This window comes from Nannobrachium achirus (genome assembly GCF_963921795.1).
Source record: "Nannobrachium achirus genome assembly, chromosome: 21".
NCBI lineage: Eukaryota > Metazoa > Chordata > Actinopteri > Myctophiformes > Myctophidae > Nannobrachium > Nannobrachium achirus.
The window spans coordinates 42,030,314-42,047,775 of record NC_137828.1 but is presented as its reverse complement, the minus strand read 5'-3'; the positions used below and the strand labels follow the sequence as shown (position 1 = coordinate 42,047,775).

At 43.7% G+C, this 17,462-nt stretch overlaps 1 protein-coding gene across 3 annotated transcripts in view; it reads left to right on the top strand.

Moving 5' to 3' along the window:
- asap1b (ArfGAP with SH3 domain, ankyrin repeat and PH domain 1b) overlaps positions 1-17,462 on the top strand; it is a 103,644-nt gene that overhangs the window by 18,087 nt on the left and 68,095 nt on the right. For all 3 annotated transcript variants that reach the window (XM_080752207.1, XM_080752209.1, XM_080752208.1), the window contains exons 2-3: positions 11,209-11,281; positions 14,243-14,388. In XM_080752207.1, the coding sequence (XP_080608333.1) occupies positions 11,209-11,281; positions 14,243-14,388 (219 nt within the window). The remainder of the gene's footprint in view (positions 1-11,208; positions 11,282-14,242; positions 14,389-17,462) is intronic.

Genomic DNA, 17,462 nt, shown 5'->3' with positions numbered 1-17,462 from the left:
TAGCCGATCTACAAGCTCAAGCTTGTAGATGGACTTGTAGATGGACTCTGTTTCAGTGTCTGCCAGGGCTGCGTAATTTGGAATTGCACATGAGTTCTGGGCAAACCCCGCCCATGGAAGCTTTTGATTGGCTGAACTGGTGCTAGGGAGCGCTCCTTTTTGTTCGCTTGGACCGCACAGAGGTGCGATCACTTAAACCTAACCCTAACTCTAACCCTAACCCTAACCTTAACCTCAGTAAAACTATGCCTAACCCTAACCCTAACCCTAACCTTAACCTCAGTGAAACTAACGCACTGAGTAACTAACCTGCCGACGGATGTGAAAACAAACGGCTCCGCCCAGAATTCATGTGCAATTCCAAATAACGCGCCTGGGCCTTTATCATGCCTTTAACTTTCAGAGCTGGAAGACTAAAAAATAAAATGCTACAGTCAGTGGCATACTGAACTGAAGGCAAAGCTGAGTCTTGGTCTGTAGTGCTGACGAACACGGAGGTGAGGCGACCGCCGCCTGCCCGGTTTAGTCAGAGCAACTTCCCACGTTCTGTTCTTCTGTGTGGAGTGAAGAATGTTGAACTGACGTGAGAGACAGCCAGATCCCATCACCATGGTAACAGCTCAACCCTAGCCTGTGTGATTATTCCGAGCTTCGGTAGAGAGAGAGAGAGAGAGAGGATGGAGGTGAAAATGACAGAGAGAGAAAGGGTGTGTGTGTGTGTGTGTGTGTGTGTGTGTGTGTGTGTGTGTGTGTGTGCGTGTGTGTGTGTGTGTGTGTGTGTGAGCGTGAGCGTGAGCGTGTTGTTTTTGTTTCGTTTTTTTGTTTCCTTTGTCGGTGGAAATCGCCGAGTGTCATTAGAGAGCAGTGTTGCCATGTCTGGTCATTATAAGCGATTTTGGATTTGTTTTTCTATAAAGTTGCTTGTATTTTCTGTGCTTGTTGGGCAAGTGTATATAGCTGCTTATTTTGGGCTTGTGTGCTGATGTTGGCTAAACTAGTGGTTCTTAAACATTTTCACAAATATGTTGTGCCAGACAGGTGTCAGGGACCTCCTTACCAAAAATAGTTTTTTTCCAGATGTATATACCGTAGGTTTAAAGTGTTCATGGGGCTTGTTCACTTTTTTTGGGCTTGTTTTCATAGTACCTGGTTGCTTATTTCTCTCGCAAAATCTGGCAACACCGTTGAGAGACAGTCCCAGTGACCTGGGGGTGGGGCAGGACGCTGGACAGACCTGTCCTGGACACTTCCTCCCATGGAGGAAACAGCAGGGCTGCCGGGGGAGGATGTAGCCCTCAGGGCAGGAAGGAAGGAAGCATGGAGCTGAGACAGCTTCCAGTCAGTCAGTCAGTCAGTCATTTTGACCACTTGTGGTATTCCCCCTCAGTCACCTCCCTCTGAGCCCTTCACCCCCTGGGACTTAATCATGTTTTTAACTGGGGAGTGGGGACCCCCTCACCCTGACAAGCACTAAGACTTGAGGCATTACATTTTGTATAACACAGTTCTATTGTGACAATAGCTGATCTACATGCTCAGTTGCCAGGCGTTGTGAGCATGTAGATCGGCTATTTTCTCAATTTCTGCCTCTAATATTTGACAATTTGGCAAATGTTTAATTTGTCATTTTAGAGGTATTAAAAAGTCCTTAGTTAAAGTGTCACTTTAGAAATGTGCAGATGCCCTCTATATACGCTTAAACTTTATGCTGGTTTGTTTACTGTTTGAGTGAGAAAACAAGTTCATCATCTGGGGAGCCCCCCAAAATAATTTGGGGACCCCCAGGTTGAGAACCACTGTGTTAGAAAAGTAAGGGAAGTCCACACGCTGGCCGTCATTTATCAAACTGGTGTAGACCAAATTATGGACGTACGCCGAGATTGTCGGCATTTATCATTCCATTGTGACCTTGACTTTAGTGTACGGTGCGCTCAGTCAAATTCTGAGCCTGTGTAGGAATTGTCTACTCCACACCACTTTGTTCCATACCACTTTGTTTATACACTCCATTGATAACACTCCATTGTGTCTTACTGTAGCTCCCAGTAGAAAACAAGAATCGACACACAGTCAATTTAAAATCTGGTGTATTGGTGTGTTGAAGTTAGTGTTGGTGTTCTTTCTCATGTATATTTCATAATATTCTAACTTACTGTAGGCTATATGTCTAGGGATGGCCAAATGGAGATTTTTTCTTAACCGATAACCGTCAGGCCTTATCAGTTAATTAACCGTTAACCGTTAAGGAAATGTGTTCAAAAATGCGCTATTTTAGCGATTTAAAAAAGGAAAATAGGCCTACACACGTTTTTCCCCATAATAAAGTGCTATATTTACACATTAAAAACCATAACACTGGGAGAAACAAGAATACAAATGTTTTCCAGGGGTGAAAGTGGTTTGAAATTCTTGCCGGAACTGTCATAAATTGGCCGCGCGGCGAAGCTGCGCGGCCGAAAAAAATTGGGAGGCTGTAACCCCCCAAAACCCCTGAAATGCATAGAAAACTGCATTTTGGAACAGTTATAGGCCTACACACAATAAAAACACTACAGGTCCTACACCTGAATTAGGCAACGGCATTACACTTACTGTAACATGAAACATGATTGAAATCCTAAATGAAATATCTATAATAAGCCTCTTCATATTGTTCATATTGTTCATTGTTCCATACAGAAGGGTAAGCATCTATATATTATTATTATATTTATTATATTATTACACATATTATTATTAATATTATTATAACCAGTTATCTAAAGTAAACTAAGTACATTTACTAAAGTAGTGTATTTAAGTACAGGTTTTAAGTATAGCCTAGCCTACTTTACTGGAGTATTTCCAATACTTTTAATTCTACTCCACTACACATGCAGAATAGCATCCATGCAGGCACAGACACAGCGAGTCCTCCTAGAGATGGGATTTATGGCTCTTTGAAGTGAGCCGGATCTCTGGGATCCGTTCCTTTCAAAGAGCCGTTCAAAAGACGGCCACTGTTCATTAGAAAGGAACGGCTCCCTACTGTGAACCGAATCCTATCGTTCATTTCAAAGAGCCGTTCAAAAGACTCGACTCGTTCGCGAACGTCCCACCTCTATTCGCTCCGTGTCAAACAAACACTGAAACGCGAACAGAAATGGATCACACTGACCTACACAAACCCACGGGAATAATTTAGAAGCACTTTATCAGAAAATATAGCCTAACTAGTAACACTTGTGTAGCCTACTGTATGTTAATCTGACTTTGGTATAGGCTATTGTTTTCTTCCTGGACGTGCGTTTGTGGAAGGTTATTTAACATGGGATTTTGACAGCTGGCTTCTCCTCGTCTTAACGGAACTCCGTTCCGGCCCCAAATGTTTTAACGGAACGGGGGTTCCGGCCGTTCCGGGTCACTTTCACCACTGAAGAAATGTGTTTTTGCAAAGAAACGGATTGAAATGATAAGTCTGTAATGTGACGCGCTGGTCGCCAGGCACGTGCGCACATACAGCAAAAGGGGCTTGAGCCCTTAACTTTTATCCGTATGAAAAGGCCCTTTTAGAAATGTCAGCCCATGCCTCTCTAAAATTCTGTGCACTCCCTGGACCCTGGCTGTTGCCTAACAAAACCAGCATGAGACGCATGTTGCCGCATGTAGCAATAACTTCCAATCGTATGACTTTTGGAATCGTTGAATCGGCTAAACGTGATGTCCATTTCATTCATTTACTTCTCTCACGCCCGTGTTTTGTGTGTGCTGATGCAGCGATCATTGAATTTGCGACTCTGAGCTTTGTTATTTTCGCATAGCCTACTATGTAACCAAGACGACTTTAGCGTTCCTCACGTCATCAATGTAACATTAGAAAGTTGTGTTTTAAGCTCTTCTTAAACAGGATTCAATGTGACGACGCGGGTCTGTTTTGTAAAATCCAATCGACGAGGGAGCATGTTTCCTGATGAACAAGTCAGCGTGTACAGCCAAATCAAGCGCGCAGCGGCAGACTCGCAGTTGTATAAATGCATGGATGTTACACAGATATTGGTGTCCAGAAATGTGTGACCTGTGAAGTGTGAAGGAATGGTGCTCCCTGCTGGACAAAATATTTCATTACACCAGTCTAGGATTCCATAGCTTGGAGGAGCGAAAGTCCCCTGCTATTGGCCCTAATGCAGTACCCCCCATCCCATCGTTTGGAGGGCCGCTTCCAATCATGAAACTAGCTCAGTTACCATGTGACATTGGACAGCCAATCGGCAAATAGGTCGCCTAGGTCGCCTGAATGTCTCGGCAGAAAATGATCTCTTTAATGATCTGGTTTACACCAGATAAAAACTATGAAGTCGATGTTTTCAATCTTAGAGTGTCTTCATCAGCACCTGTATGTACATTTTAGTTGGGATGTGCGTGCTTTCCTTTGGATTCTGCTTCTTTTGTGTGCCAGAACCACACTCTACTCACATTTTCAATTCAATTCAATTGAGAAAACCTACCAAAGCAAGCGTCAAAATGGGTAAAGTATGTACAGTTGGAAGTGGTGCAGTATTGTTTTAACCAGGGCTCAGCTTGTAGATCTGCTATTTTCAGAGCTCAACACCTAGTAACTACTACAACCAAACATAAAATGACTTGTCGTTTAGTTCAACTGATCTCATCTCCACTAATCCCTCTCTAACATTTTAGTCTATTCTTTTTAAATTTGTTGACAAAAGTCAATATATTTAGTGTTAGTTTTAGTCATCATAGCTTAGTAATTCATATTTTTCATTTTAGCTGACGAAATGAACACTGGTTGGTCATGTTTATGCCAAGGCCAGTGTGACCGGCCAAACCTGCATCCTTCACCTCTCCTCTTGGCCCTTAACCTTCCTGCCTGCCACAACCATCCATTCCAAAGACTGACTGGGCGACCTCAAACTTTCAAAAGCATTCTGACACAGACATGTCGAGTTTCGTGGCACAAATGAATGACCCTGTCACCTTTCGAGGTAGATATTTCTCAAGGGGAAATGGACGACAGCAAGGAGGGCTGTGAAATGAATGATATCCACACTGGCTTTTTATAGACGGTGCAAAATAAAACGCCCTGATGCATCATCACTTCTTCTTGTTTTGGTGGAGAGGTTAGCAACCACCGCCGCTGCTGCTTAGTCACTGTCCACACTGACACTGGACACAGTGGGGCCGTGGTGCCATGTCTGCTTATTATAAGCAACTTTGGGCTCATTTTCTTTTTTATAGTTGCTTATTGCATTATTGTTTGTAATGCTTATTTGCTTATAAGCTATTTGGGCTTGCATTTTTCCTAATGTAGTTTATAAACCAGTGTTTCTCAAACATTTATATATCTTACCAGATATATTTTCAGCACAAATATATAGATTTGTGTAGTAATTTTGAAAAATATTTAAAAATGTTTCACTTTTTCCCCCCAAAGTTTGTTTGAAAACATCAGATCTACAGATCGATGCGGTACATTGTGAGCTTGTAGATCGCCATTTTCAAATGCATATAGGTTTAAAGTGCTCATGTGGCCTATTATAGTCGCTTCCTTTGGGCTTGTTTTCATAGGCCTGGTTGCTCCATTTGTCTTGCAGAATCTGGCAACTGCAGTGCCAGTGGGGTTGCATTTGGAGCTTGCCATTGGCCTGTGTTGGCAGATTGGAACAAAGCATTGACTATATTGAGCTGTTTGCTGGACTCCATGGAACAGAGTTTCGATGCATTCTCGCTGGTTGCCACGGGTGTTGTGGAGAACGTGCCAAGATAGCAGCGTTCCATTGATTTGTTTTTTTTTCTTTCCTCTTTCGGCCCTGAAAAACAAAACCCAGCATGCCCACCACACTCACAATAGTCACAATCTCTCCAAGTCAAATGAGTCTAAACGATGGTTACCATAAATCAGAGGTCTTCAATGATTTTCAGCCCAAGGAGCCAAGGAGGACCCCCTAGCTGTGAGCGAGATGAAGCAGGGACGCCCACTTCATATTGTATAAAATCCTGCTGCAGATTAAACTTTTTCTTAGAATTCATAGATAGCGTCATAGAGTTATTTGACAGCACTATCGTCAGTGTATGTTGGATTCATGTTGATGTGGATTTTCAGACATTTAACCACTTAATCCGTCAATACTAAACTTGACCTTTCAACCGGCACTTGATCTGATCTTTTTTTCCCTCTATGCCAAACTTCTTTGCCAAAATAGACAATCTACAAGCTCACAGCGCCTTGCAATGTGATGGCCGTTGATCGGGATATTTTTGGCTGAAGGTCTCCACAGAATAGGGATGCTAGAGTTCAAGTGGTTAATGTAAAAACAAAGCTTTGCCGGCCCCCCTGTACTAACTCTGGACCTCCTCCCGGTCCCCCTGTGGAATACTACTACTTCATACTACAGCGTCACACAAAAGCATCAAAAGTAGCAGATCTACAACGCAACGTGTTTAGAGCTTGTCCACCTGCTTTTGCCATTAAAAAAAATCGGAATCCTGAAAAGTAAAGCGCCTTACAGACAGGGCGCGGTTGCCGCATCCTAGTAATTCATTTTCAATGAGAGACGGGTGATTATTTGCACTATATCGACTTTAAAAGCCAACGACCCCAATATGTTTATCATATCTAAATCTGAATATTTAATTAAGAGCACAGACGCGGAGAGGATTACGGGTGACCTTAACCGTGGCAGTGCCAGCTGTTGGTAAACATTGGCACCATAAGGGGGGGTGGGGGTGATCTGTCTCTCTGCACTGCTTTGTTCTCTTCACCCCTAATAACTCAGCATATGATGGTTCAACCTTCTGAATAATGTCGTCCATGGAGCCTTACTGTTGTTTGCGTGACCAGATGGACAGTGGTTTAAAAGAATGCATATTTTATATGCCCAAATTAGGGCCTAGGTGTTTCGAAGAACACATTTTGTTTTTAATTTTCTTTTTTTTAAAGGGTTACCTAGAGCAGTCTCAGTGGTTCTCAAAGTGTGGTGGCTGGGGTCCTTGAGGGGGTTCCAGGGGGTCCCAGTGAAATGAGTTTATATAGCGTCATGATCATCTTATACTTTGGCTATTTGGAGGTCCTTTGACATGAAAAAGAGTTTGAGAACCACTGCTCTAGAGAGGCAGGTAGGGGACAGCCTGTGATGTATGCTGTTCCCGTCATCTGTGAGGGGATCAAAGGCCCTGGCCCAGGCAGAACGGGCCCCCAGGGCGGAGCGGGCCCCCCAGGGCAGAGCGCCACGGTGGACATAATTGGGGGAAGAAGAGCCATGTACTGTAAAGCTGTCCAGTGGAGGCCAAGGAAGGACGACTTAATTACCCTGTGAAATTTAATTTGCGGGCGTTCTGCATGCCTCCACTCTGGCCAGTGGACCTACCTTAACCCGTTAAGATTGGTTATGCTAGTTAAGAGGTTGATACTACTACATTTTTTTTTAACAATATGTTTATTTAGTTTTTTTTTCCTTTTTTTAAAGACACACAAAACCACATATACAATACAATAAAAGACCACAATCAAAATTCAGACAAAACAAAAAAGCATACAATATACAAAAAGAAAACACAAAAAGCAAAACACCTGACATCAACACAACACATAAGAATATAAAATAACTATGATACAGAGAGCACATACAACACATCAACATCCAGACTCCTATGCCACAAGGCCAGGCAAACGACCGTAGAGAGAGAAAAGAAAAAAAAAAGCAGTTGATACTACTACATTTTAGCTTTATGCGCTTGGAGTGCAAAGGGTGTACAGTATGTTAAATTCTCTGGATTTTACAGGACAGATTTCCATTGATTGTAGTTATTTAATTAAAAACAATACATTTAAGCAATCGATACTATATTATTACAATCAAAGAAAAATGCCAGTAAAATTCTGAAAATGTCACTTATGCCCTTTGTGCTTCAAGCCGTCGAAATGCCTTCTAAACGGTAGTTCAAAGTAAAAAAATGTTTGAAAAGTCTTTCAAACATTTTCAAGATTTTTCAAATATTTTCAAAAATGGCAGATGACAAGCTCGAAAGCGTGGCACAAAGTGACTCGCTGTGAGCTTGTATATCTGCTGTTTTTGAATAGCTAACTCTGAAATAAAAAAAGTACGCAGATGCTTTCCTGGTCTCAATGGGTTAATGTGATGTGGTTTGTTGCTTTGCATTTGTCCTCTTTGTAACTGAACATGTGTTCTGTTGATCACATGTTGTTGTTTTTATGACTTAAAGGGCAGACTAGGTAGCTATTTAGATCTGTGTGTGAACATACCCCTTCCCCTCAGCAGCAGCAGTTTTATTCAAATTGACGTTTCGGTCCCTCTGAGCCTTCATCAAGAGTGTCTAGATCTACAATTTATTTAATATATGTTTATTTGGACGGGACAGTGCATATTAATGAACACCACACATACAATGCTGTGTAAATACATCAGATTTAGCAAGGATGCTAATTTCCATGATCCATAGTCCCAATACAGAAAACAAGCTACATTACAAAAAAGAGCACATATAAAAATTACTTAAAGGGCACAAACAGAAGAAGGGAAAAAACATAGTAAAGGCCTAGTATTGACCTAAAATACAAGACACTCAAGAAAACTAAAAACAAGCTCACAACGCGTTGTGATACGTTAATGGCGAAACCTTTTTCCCCTGTGAAGCCATCAGTGAAATCCTCTTAGCGCAGCACTTTTGCAAAACAATCATAACAAACTTCTAAAAGCTCTTTGGTCAGCGCGTAGCAATCATGATGAAGGAAACGCTGTGTGGTGATTGTGGGCACTGTGACATTGCCGGTGCGGTTGGTGCCACACAGAGAGCGCATGCACCCTACCCTCACCGTGACAGTGATATTATCTCCAATGCGGGGCATTATTTGCACTGTGTGCGTTGCTGACACAAAAGTCCCTCGGCGGCAACAAAGGAGTGACATCAGCGTTGTTCTAAACTGTGCTCTCTGTGCTCTCGGGCGGACCAGGAGGTCCTGTACACCACTAAAGTAAACACAGCCAACTCCTCTCCTTCATAAAGAAAGCATCTGCCTTTGATTTAATCTCACCGTTATTACAGATTCTAATCGAGAGGAAGTATGAGCTGTACATAACTGTTAGAAAGTTCATTACCACTGTGTACGAGAGCACCATGTTTTTTTTTATCTCTAGTAGAGATGAGGGAACAGATACTGAATGTGAGCATTGTTCATATCATGGTTTTGATATCATGCAAACAATACAAAAGGAACACCACACAATGCTCACAGTGGGCTGGACCAAACATTATGGTTAAAAACAGCAGTTTGTGGTCGTTTGCCCTTTGCCTACACTTGTCTCACTCTACTACTACTTATCACTTATAGTACTTACTGTATATAATACATTATGATATCACATGATATAGCAGCCACGATATCCCAAGATATCTCCGCTAGGCCTATTGTTTTTGTTACAGCCTGTCTGTTATGGTTCAGCTTGTCCCTGTGGGGCTGTTAAGTATGACATCATTTTGTAGGCAGAGGAGAATTTCTGCCCCCAGTTTCCGTGAATCTTTTTACTATTTTTACTATTTACACATTTTTCTTCTCTTTGTTGTTGAAAGGAAAGTGTTAGAATTATACTTTAGTCGTTATTTTTGTCTCGGATCTGTTGAAAATAGCGAGGGACAGAAAATGCTCTGGGGGCAGATTCTCCTCTGCCTACAAAATGATGTCACGGCTTAAAAGCCCCGTAGCAGCTAGTATATCTATAGTCTATCTATGGTCTGAGCCCTGTGCTCCTTGGCATGATTGTTATTGTACTTCTCCCCATGATATCACATTAAAAGGATCCCTGGCTAATAAGCCAAATATGCCTTAAAACATTATAACTACAATGTCAAATTTAAAACACATTTATTCTAGAAATAGCTAATCTTTCACTCAATAGGGGCAATGCCCATCGCAAGTTGATGTAATTTGTCCATGTGTGGTCTTAATTTATGCAATGCATGTACAAAAAAAACATTTAAAATATTGATTTGATGCTCATATTAACCATAGAAAGTATTACGTAGTTTTTTTTATTCACCTGCATTGCATAAATTCCATAGGGATAGACCACACATGGACACATGATATCATCAACTTGTCATGGCCCCTATTGAGTGAAAGGTTAGCAATTCATCACCTAGAATATTGTCTCAGCCTCATCAATTACTGATTGATCCAAAATTCCACGACAGCAGTGAGATTGCCCTCTTATTGGGCGGGCGGGTAAGCTTTTGGTGTACGACTAACTAGCGTGCAGCAACACTGCAGCTTAGCCTACATTTTTACAAGGATTTGAGTCGGATAATTACAAAGACACACCAAATGGGTGAAAAGTGTGACCTTTTTTCTTCTTTCTGCTAGCTTTCAAATGTGGCACTTAATTAAACAGTGATGGCCGTGATAAACCTTATCCACTGCATATTTCATGAAGGTTCCGTTGGAGAACACCAGCGGCGCTGCAATATTCATACGTCAAATCCTGCATTGCAAAGCAATCTGCAGATCATCATGTTCCAAACAATTAGCATCATACTGTAAGTGAGTTTGGTGTGTTCTCTAGGCTTTCAGCACCATTAACCACTTAGCCAATGAGCCACTTAACCAAGAAATTCTAAATTCAGCTGACGTGCAAGCTCATTCGTGACATTACATTTTTTACTCTTCTAACAACAAACAACATGCCCAATATTGCGATGCTGGGGTTATAGTGGTTAAAACCTAGAGCCTAGAGAAAACCTAGAGCCTAGAGAATAGCCGATCTACAAGCTCACAACGCCTTGCAGCGTGAGGCGTTGTGAGCTTGTAGATGCCAAGTAGATGCCAAGCTATCCTTGGCAAAGAGGTTTGGTGTAGACTAGAGTGAAAAGAAAAGCAGACTATTGACAGTTCAAGTTGTGTCTAAAAATACACATTAAACCAACAACATACACTGATGACAGTGCTGTCAAACAAGTCTAAGCTGTCTCAGAAATCTGTGAAAATGTTTAACCTCGAAGGCTCGAACACAATTTTATACAGTACGTAGCTTTATCTCTCTCTCAGCTCTCATGATATTTGTCTGAAGAAGACCTATAGGTTGAAATGTCCGAGGACCTTTCGTCAGTGCTACTGTATGTGACATGACATCTTCGTCATCCTTTGCTCCCAAATCACAGTCCGTGCTAACCTTTTATAATGTCCTTCCTTCTCCCTCTCAGGCTTTGGACCAAGACAGGACTTCGCTTCAGAAGGTGAAGAAATCAGTCAAGGCAATCTACAATTCAGGACAAGGTGAGAGTGAGCGTTTGTTTCTACATGTCTCTCTCTCGCACGCACGCACGCACGCACGCACGCACGCACGCACGCACGCACGCACGCACGCACGCACACACACACACACACACACACAAAATGTGTTTACCCGATGCCTACGGGGTTAGAATACAGACTCAGAGAGACAATGTGACCCAAATATTTTTTGATATCTTAAAAATGTTGATTGCCTTTTTTTGGTTGGAACACTTTAAAATAACTTTTAATCTTTTTTTTCCTTTTGACATTTCAGTTTTGTTTGTGTGCCCCTGCCCTCCTTCTCTCAAGTGGTTTAGCTTTTTGTCATGCCACCATCGTAAATAAGAATTGGTTCTTTAATGGCTTGCCCGGTTAAATTAAGGTTATAAAAATACCGCTTTTGTGGGGCAGATGGAGTTGTGTGCTCTGGATTTAGGCTGTCCCGTCCCAGCACATCAACACCTGAGTTTGCTTCGTCCGTCTGTGTCCTCTGTAATTTTCCACTGTATACTTACTTTTGTCAGCATCCTCCCTCCCAATTCCCCCCCCCCCCCCCACACACACACACACACACACATAAACCTCTCTCAACATCCTCCCTCTCAATCGACTGTCCACACACACACACACACACACACACACACACACACACACACACACACACACACACACACACACACATGCGCACACACACACACACACACACACACACACACACACACACACACACACACACACACACACACACCTCTCTGAGCCCTTCAAAGAAGAGCTGGTCTCTCCTGACCCCTCTCTGTGAGGGCCCTCCTCTGGGTTCAGCAACAGTTTCAAAAGCATCATTAAGTTTGTTTTTTCTTTCAAACTTCATTTCCCCAAGTCTCTCCATTGTCTTACAATACCAGACAAAACAGGTCTTAACAATTGGATTTTGTCGTTTTATTGATCGCAATTAATCGCATGATGTTTTTGGCTTTTCTGCCTTAATTCATAGTTTTTTTTAAGAAAAAGATGGACAGGAAAGTGGGAGAGAGAGCTTACATTGAGGCTAGGTGCCTGGGCCGCTACGCCAGCGGTCCGTGCCTTGAAAATGTAAAATTGGTACGTCTGGCAAGCGTCTATACAATCACAATTAGCCTGTGTTCGGGGTGGGGAACTGGGCAGGGAGGGTGATGTTTGTCATTGTTAACACATGTGATGCCTAACATGTCACGTTCACAGATGTGATAACTTGTTACCATTGTAACCGATAGTCCCCACGCTGCGGCGGCCGGGAGTGAGTGAAAAAAAAAACAGATGCCTTGCAGAATACTACATCCAGCGACTTCCGGCGTCCATTGAATTGTATTCATCCCGGCTGCAGAAACATGGATATATCTCTGCTTCTTTTCCCATATTGCGCGTTTGGTCAAAACGGCCTGTTTTCTGTGGACCATAACTAACACACGTTTCATCGCGGTTGTATTTTTTCTTCCCCATGTGAAAGAAAATACTTTGAACAGCGTGCACAGAGCCATTGAAAATCAGGAAAAATAAAATAGGATCTTTTGCCAAAATTTGTTATGGCAAAACAATGGCAGTCTACGTGTTAAAATTAGAGATTTACAGATAAAATAATTTCCTTCCCGATACCAATTCCAATAACCATAACGTGTGTATCGCTCGATACAGAGTACTGATCCGATACCAGTGGGTCATTTAAAACATCTACTGTAGGACAATGGGGATAAAGTGGGGTCCAGGAACTTTCAGGGTTCCTTGAGGGGGGACCCAAATGGACCTGTTACTCTTGAGAGAGTGTACAAACTGGTCAGAGTTATGGGGGTCCGTGAAATGAAATGTGTTTGAGAAACACTGATCTACTGTAGGAATGCAATGCGAGAGTTAGTCTTGCTAACACCAACTCGGGACTCCTGGATCGCTTCCCTCCACACTCTCCTGTCTAACATCAGGGTCTTGAGCTCTTCAGTGTTGTCAACTAAGCTGTCGCGCCTCAGTGCATCTACATAGGTGATGCGTTTCTTGCCCTTCTTGGCTTTGCCCTGGGTTGGCTCCCCTAGTGTCAGTTTTCTTGCCGCCGTTCTGGGTGCCTGACACAGTGCCCTGCCAGCCTCATCTTTCTCCCTCCGACTTTGTCGCTGACCCGTGGTAGGTTCCCTGTACACTGTAGGAATAAATACGAATAAAAAATAATTATAAAATAATAATAATAACGGTAGATGGTACAGTAAGAATATAGGCAGCTTTTTCTATACTGGTATCTGTATCAGAACGACTTGTCAAAATACAGACAACCCAGGCTGTTACCATGTCAACCCAGGATCTAAAACGACCTCTTATAGCCTATACTTTAAAAGGTACCACCCTTTAATTTACCCCTGGCCATAAAAGGTCCAATAGTGATCAGTGGTCTGTGGTGAGGTCACCGGATGGTCACTATGGATGTCTCTGGTAACTTAATAGCAGCCCCATAGATTTATGTGTGCCATTTAATTTGCTTTATTTCACAGTCCAGATTGAGAGAGGCAAGAGGGGTAGAGGGTAGAGCCACGGGCTCACATGCAACACAAGCAGTGGTGTAAAGTATAAGTACATGTGCTCAAGTATTGTACTTAAGTACAATGTTGATGTCTTTTTTTACTTTACTGGAGTATTTCCAGTTTTCAGTACTTTTATTTCTACCCCACTACATCTCAGAGGAAAATATTGCACTTTTAGTTCACTACAATTATTCGAAAAACATTAGTTACTATTTACTTTGTAGATTTTGATTATCATTACAAAACATGCATTAACCACTTCAGCACTACGCATATACTGTACACTACATGACCGAAACGTTGCATCCTTATTAATGGATTTTTAAATTGACCCTCGAAAACATGCACTTGCAACAACAGCAACAAAGTCACATGGTATGCACAGTGGTAGTCACTAGTCACTGTGTTTTCTTCTGTCCCACAGACCACGTTCAGAATGAAGAGAACTACGCTCAGGCTCTGGACAAGTTTGGCAGTAATTTCATCAGCAGGGAGAACCCTGACCTGGGAACGGCCTTCGTCAAGTTCTCCTCGCTCACCAAGGAGCTGTCTGCCCTGCTCAAGAACCTGGTGAGTCAAAACTCTACTACAGTAATACTGTATAAGTGTTTATGCGCTGGTTCTGAAACTTTTTCATGTCAAGGACCCCCAAAACGGAACCGCCATCTGAAAATATTTAGTGTCAGGGGACCCCCATACAAGATTCTACGAGTCCCAGTATGGAAGAGCCCAGCTCCATCAAAGGCCTATGATTATTTTTGAGCGGTGGTCCCGCCGCTCCTGTAATTCGCTTTCAAGATGTTACTGGCTGGCTGGCTGGCTGGCCGTGTATGTCTGTCGCCTGCCATACCTCTCCTGACCACACACACAGACCACACACACACACACACGTTAAAGGAGGGGCGCTATTGAGCAGGGCAGGCAGACAACACACTCTCTCTCTCTCTCTCTCTCTCTCTCTCTCTCTCTCTCTCTCTCTCTCTCTCTCACACACACACGCGCACACACACACACGGGTAGCAATGAGGGCGCGCGCGCACACACACACACACACACACACACACACACACACAAACAATGTCGACCGAGTATTTCCCGGTGAACCTAAGCGCAACGGTGTTTATTAAGTTTGCTGGCTGAGTTAGTTATGCAACACACATCCTCACCGGAGCCCCCGATCGCTCGCGTGGTTCCACCGATGGGATTTTATAGTAACGTTCCCACAGTGTTAGTAGTTCGGTCTGGTATCGACACGTCGCGCGACAGTGAATTAGTAGGAGGATATAATGACATTTCGCGAATCATCATCACCACCAGTGTCATTTGCGTCACTGCCCGCGGCCTCGTGCACGCCCATGGGGGGCGAGATGGAGTTGCAAATGGAGACTCTGTGTGTGTGTGTGTGCACGCGGTGGTGGTGGTGTGTGTGTTGCTAAAGAAGAAGGGGAACCAGCAAGAGACACACACACGGACGGTGACGGACCCAAGCGGGCGACGATTGCCGTGCGCAACTCGCTCTCAAGGAGTAGCAGCAGCAGTGCACCGCCTTCGGCTCGTCGACACTCAGACACACACGGAAGACAACCACGGTTCGTCCCCGGAACGGCACGCGATGGCCGTGCGTGGAATGCGTAAGAGAGGACGCCGCTACGAGCCTGACGTTGGTCGGGGCTTAAGCTCCACTCGGCCACCGACCGGGTCCTCCTTCCTCCATGGTGCTCTAACACTAAACATGTGGGCCATTGTGGAAGTCCCCCCCCGTGACTGTGTGTGTGTGTGTGTGTGTGTGTGTGTGTGTGTGTGTGTGTGTGTGTGTGTGTGTGTGTGTGTGTGTGTGTGTGTGTGTGTGTGTGTGTGTGTGTGTGTGTGTGTGTGTGTGTGTGTCGGTCGATATCTCGTGAAAAGATGGACATCTCCGTCGTGCGTGGATTGGAACAAACGCTCCGGGTCACGATCATGTGACGGTTAAAGCTTAAACAGACACCGTTTTTTGAGCGGTGGTCACAACGCTCCTATACGTGGCGGTGTGTGTGGGTATGTCTGTATGTAGCCTCTGGTGTAGCCTGAGTACCCTGGGTGACCAGAGAGGTGCTGTTGAGTCTAGCCTGGCCTGAGCATCAACTGCAACACACACACACACACACACACACACACACACACACACACACACACACACACACACACACACACACACACAGGCACCCCCCCTCCCCACGACCACCGCTCAGTTCACACAGGTGTGATTTTCTTAATGACTACCGGGAAACATAACAGGGAAAAAGTAGGCGATGGCAAGAATTGAGCATAGATCTGGAAACGTTAGTCTATAAGCTGAATATTTTGGACCAGACGTTTTAAGTCCTATCACCACATCTTACCGACTTGGGGATAATCTCGATGGCCATGGTTTTAATGAGTTAATGAGAATTGGTGTCTCCAGCTGTTTTGCAGTGACTTGCCGGATGGTAGTTGGGGTTACCAAGCCTGTACAGCACATTGTTGCTGTTGGGTGGAAAGCTCATATGTCCAAAATTGTGTTCCAATGGATCCAATGTAGTTTTTAGTCACTAATCTCTCAGATTCTGTCTTGAGTTAGTCAGCACCACTGCCATAAACATGTAGTGTTGTTGTTAGTAGGAATAGACAGAAGCATCCGGGAGGAAGTGGACTAAGAAAGGGGAGGTACCAAACAGATTTCCTTTTTTTTACTGAATGGGTTGCCAGATTGTTTTGTCACAAGCTCTTGTCTTAAGTTTAAATATTTACTAGTAAGACGCCTCAGGGTGACAAGCGACCTCGTCCTAAATAGCGAGGTCGTGCCATGTCTTGGCCGTATGGCCAGTGATGTATATCGGACCAGTTACCCATATATGGAGACTCCTGGTACCCATTTATGGAGATTTGCAATTGGCGCATCCAATGTAAAAAACACCACACTCAGACTCTATCTGTCTTTGTACCTCATTGAGATGTGTTACAACTTGGAAAAGTCTGGCCTGGTAGGTTTTTATGACTTAAAATTATCCACAAAGCTGTTTGTTTTGGCATTGTTCTTAACAGTGGTTGGAACCACCAACATATAAAGTTCCCAACAGGGTTTTTGGAAAGCCAAGAAGACTCTTTGGAAGGGAGATGGTGGGGTTAGGTAGCTCCCAACTAGTTTATCTTTCATTGTGGGTGCATGTCTGAAAGAGAGAGAGACGGAGGATCAGGAAAAAACACTGTTTTTAGTGCAGAGTCACTTTGTATGATGCACCAGTTCTTTTTTGGAGCGGTGAAAGCGCTCCCAATAGACAGGTATGTCCGTGGCTGGCTGGCTGGCTGGCTGGCTGGCTGGCTGGCTATGTGGCTGGCTGGCTGGCTGGGTATGTCTGTAGCCTGGCAATACCTTGAGTGGCCACACAAGTTAAAGGAGGGGCGCTGTTGTGCAGGCACAAACACACACACACACACACACACACACACACACACACACACACACACACACACACACACACACACACACACACAGATTCACCGCTCCACTTCGAACCGAGGTTTGATTTTTATTGATTGACCTTGATGTCAAAAGCCATTGCCATTGTGCTAGCCTGGCTCCAGCCCCTGAATCGCCAGTCACGCTCGACATGAAAATTCAGGCAGAG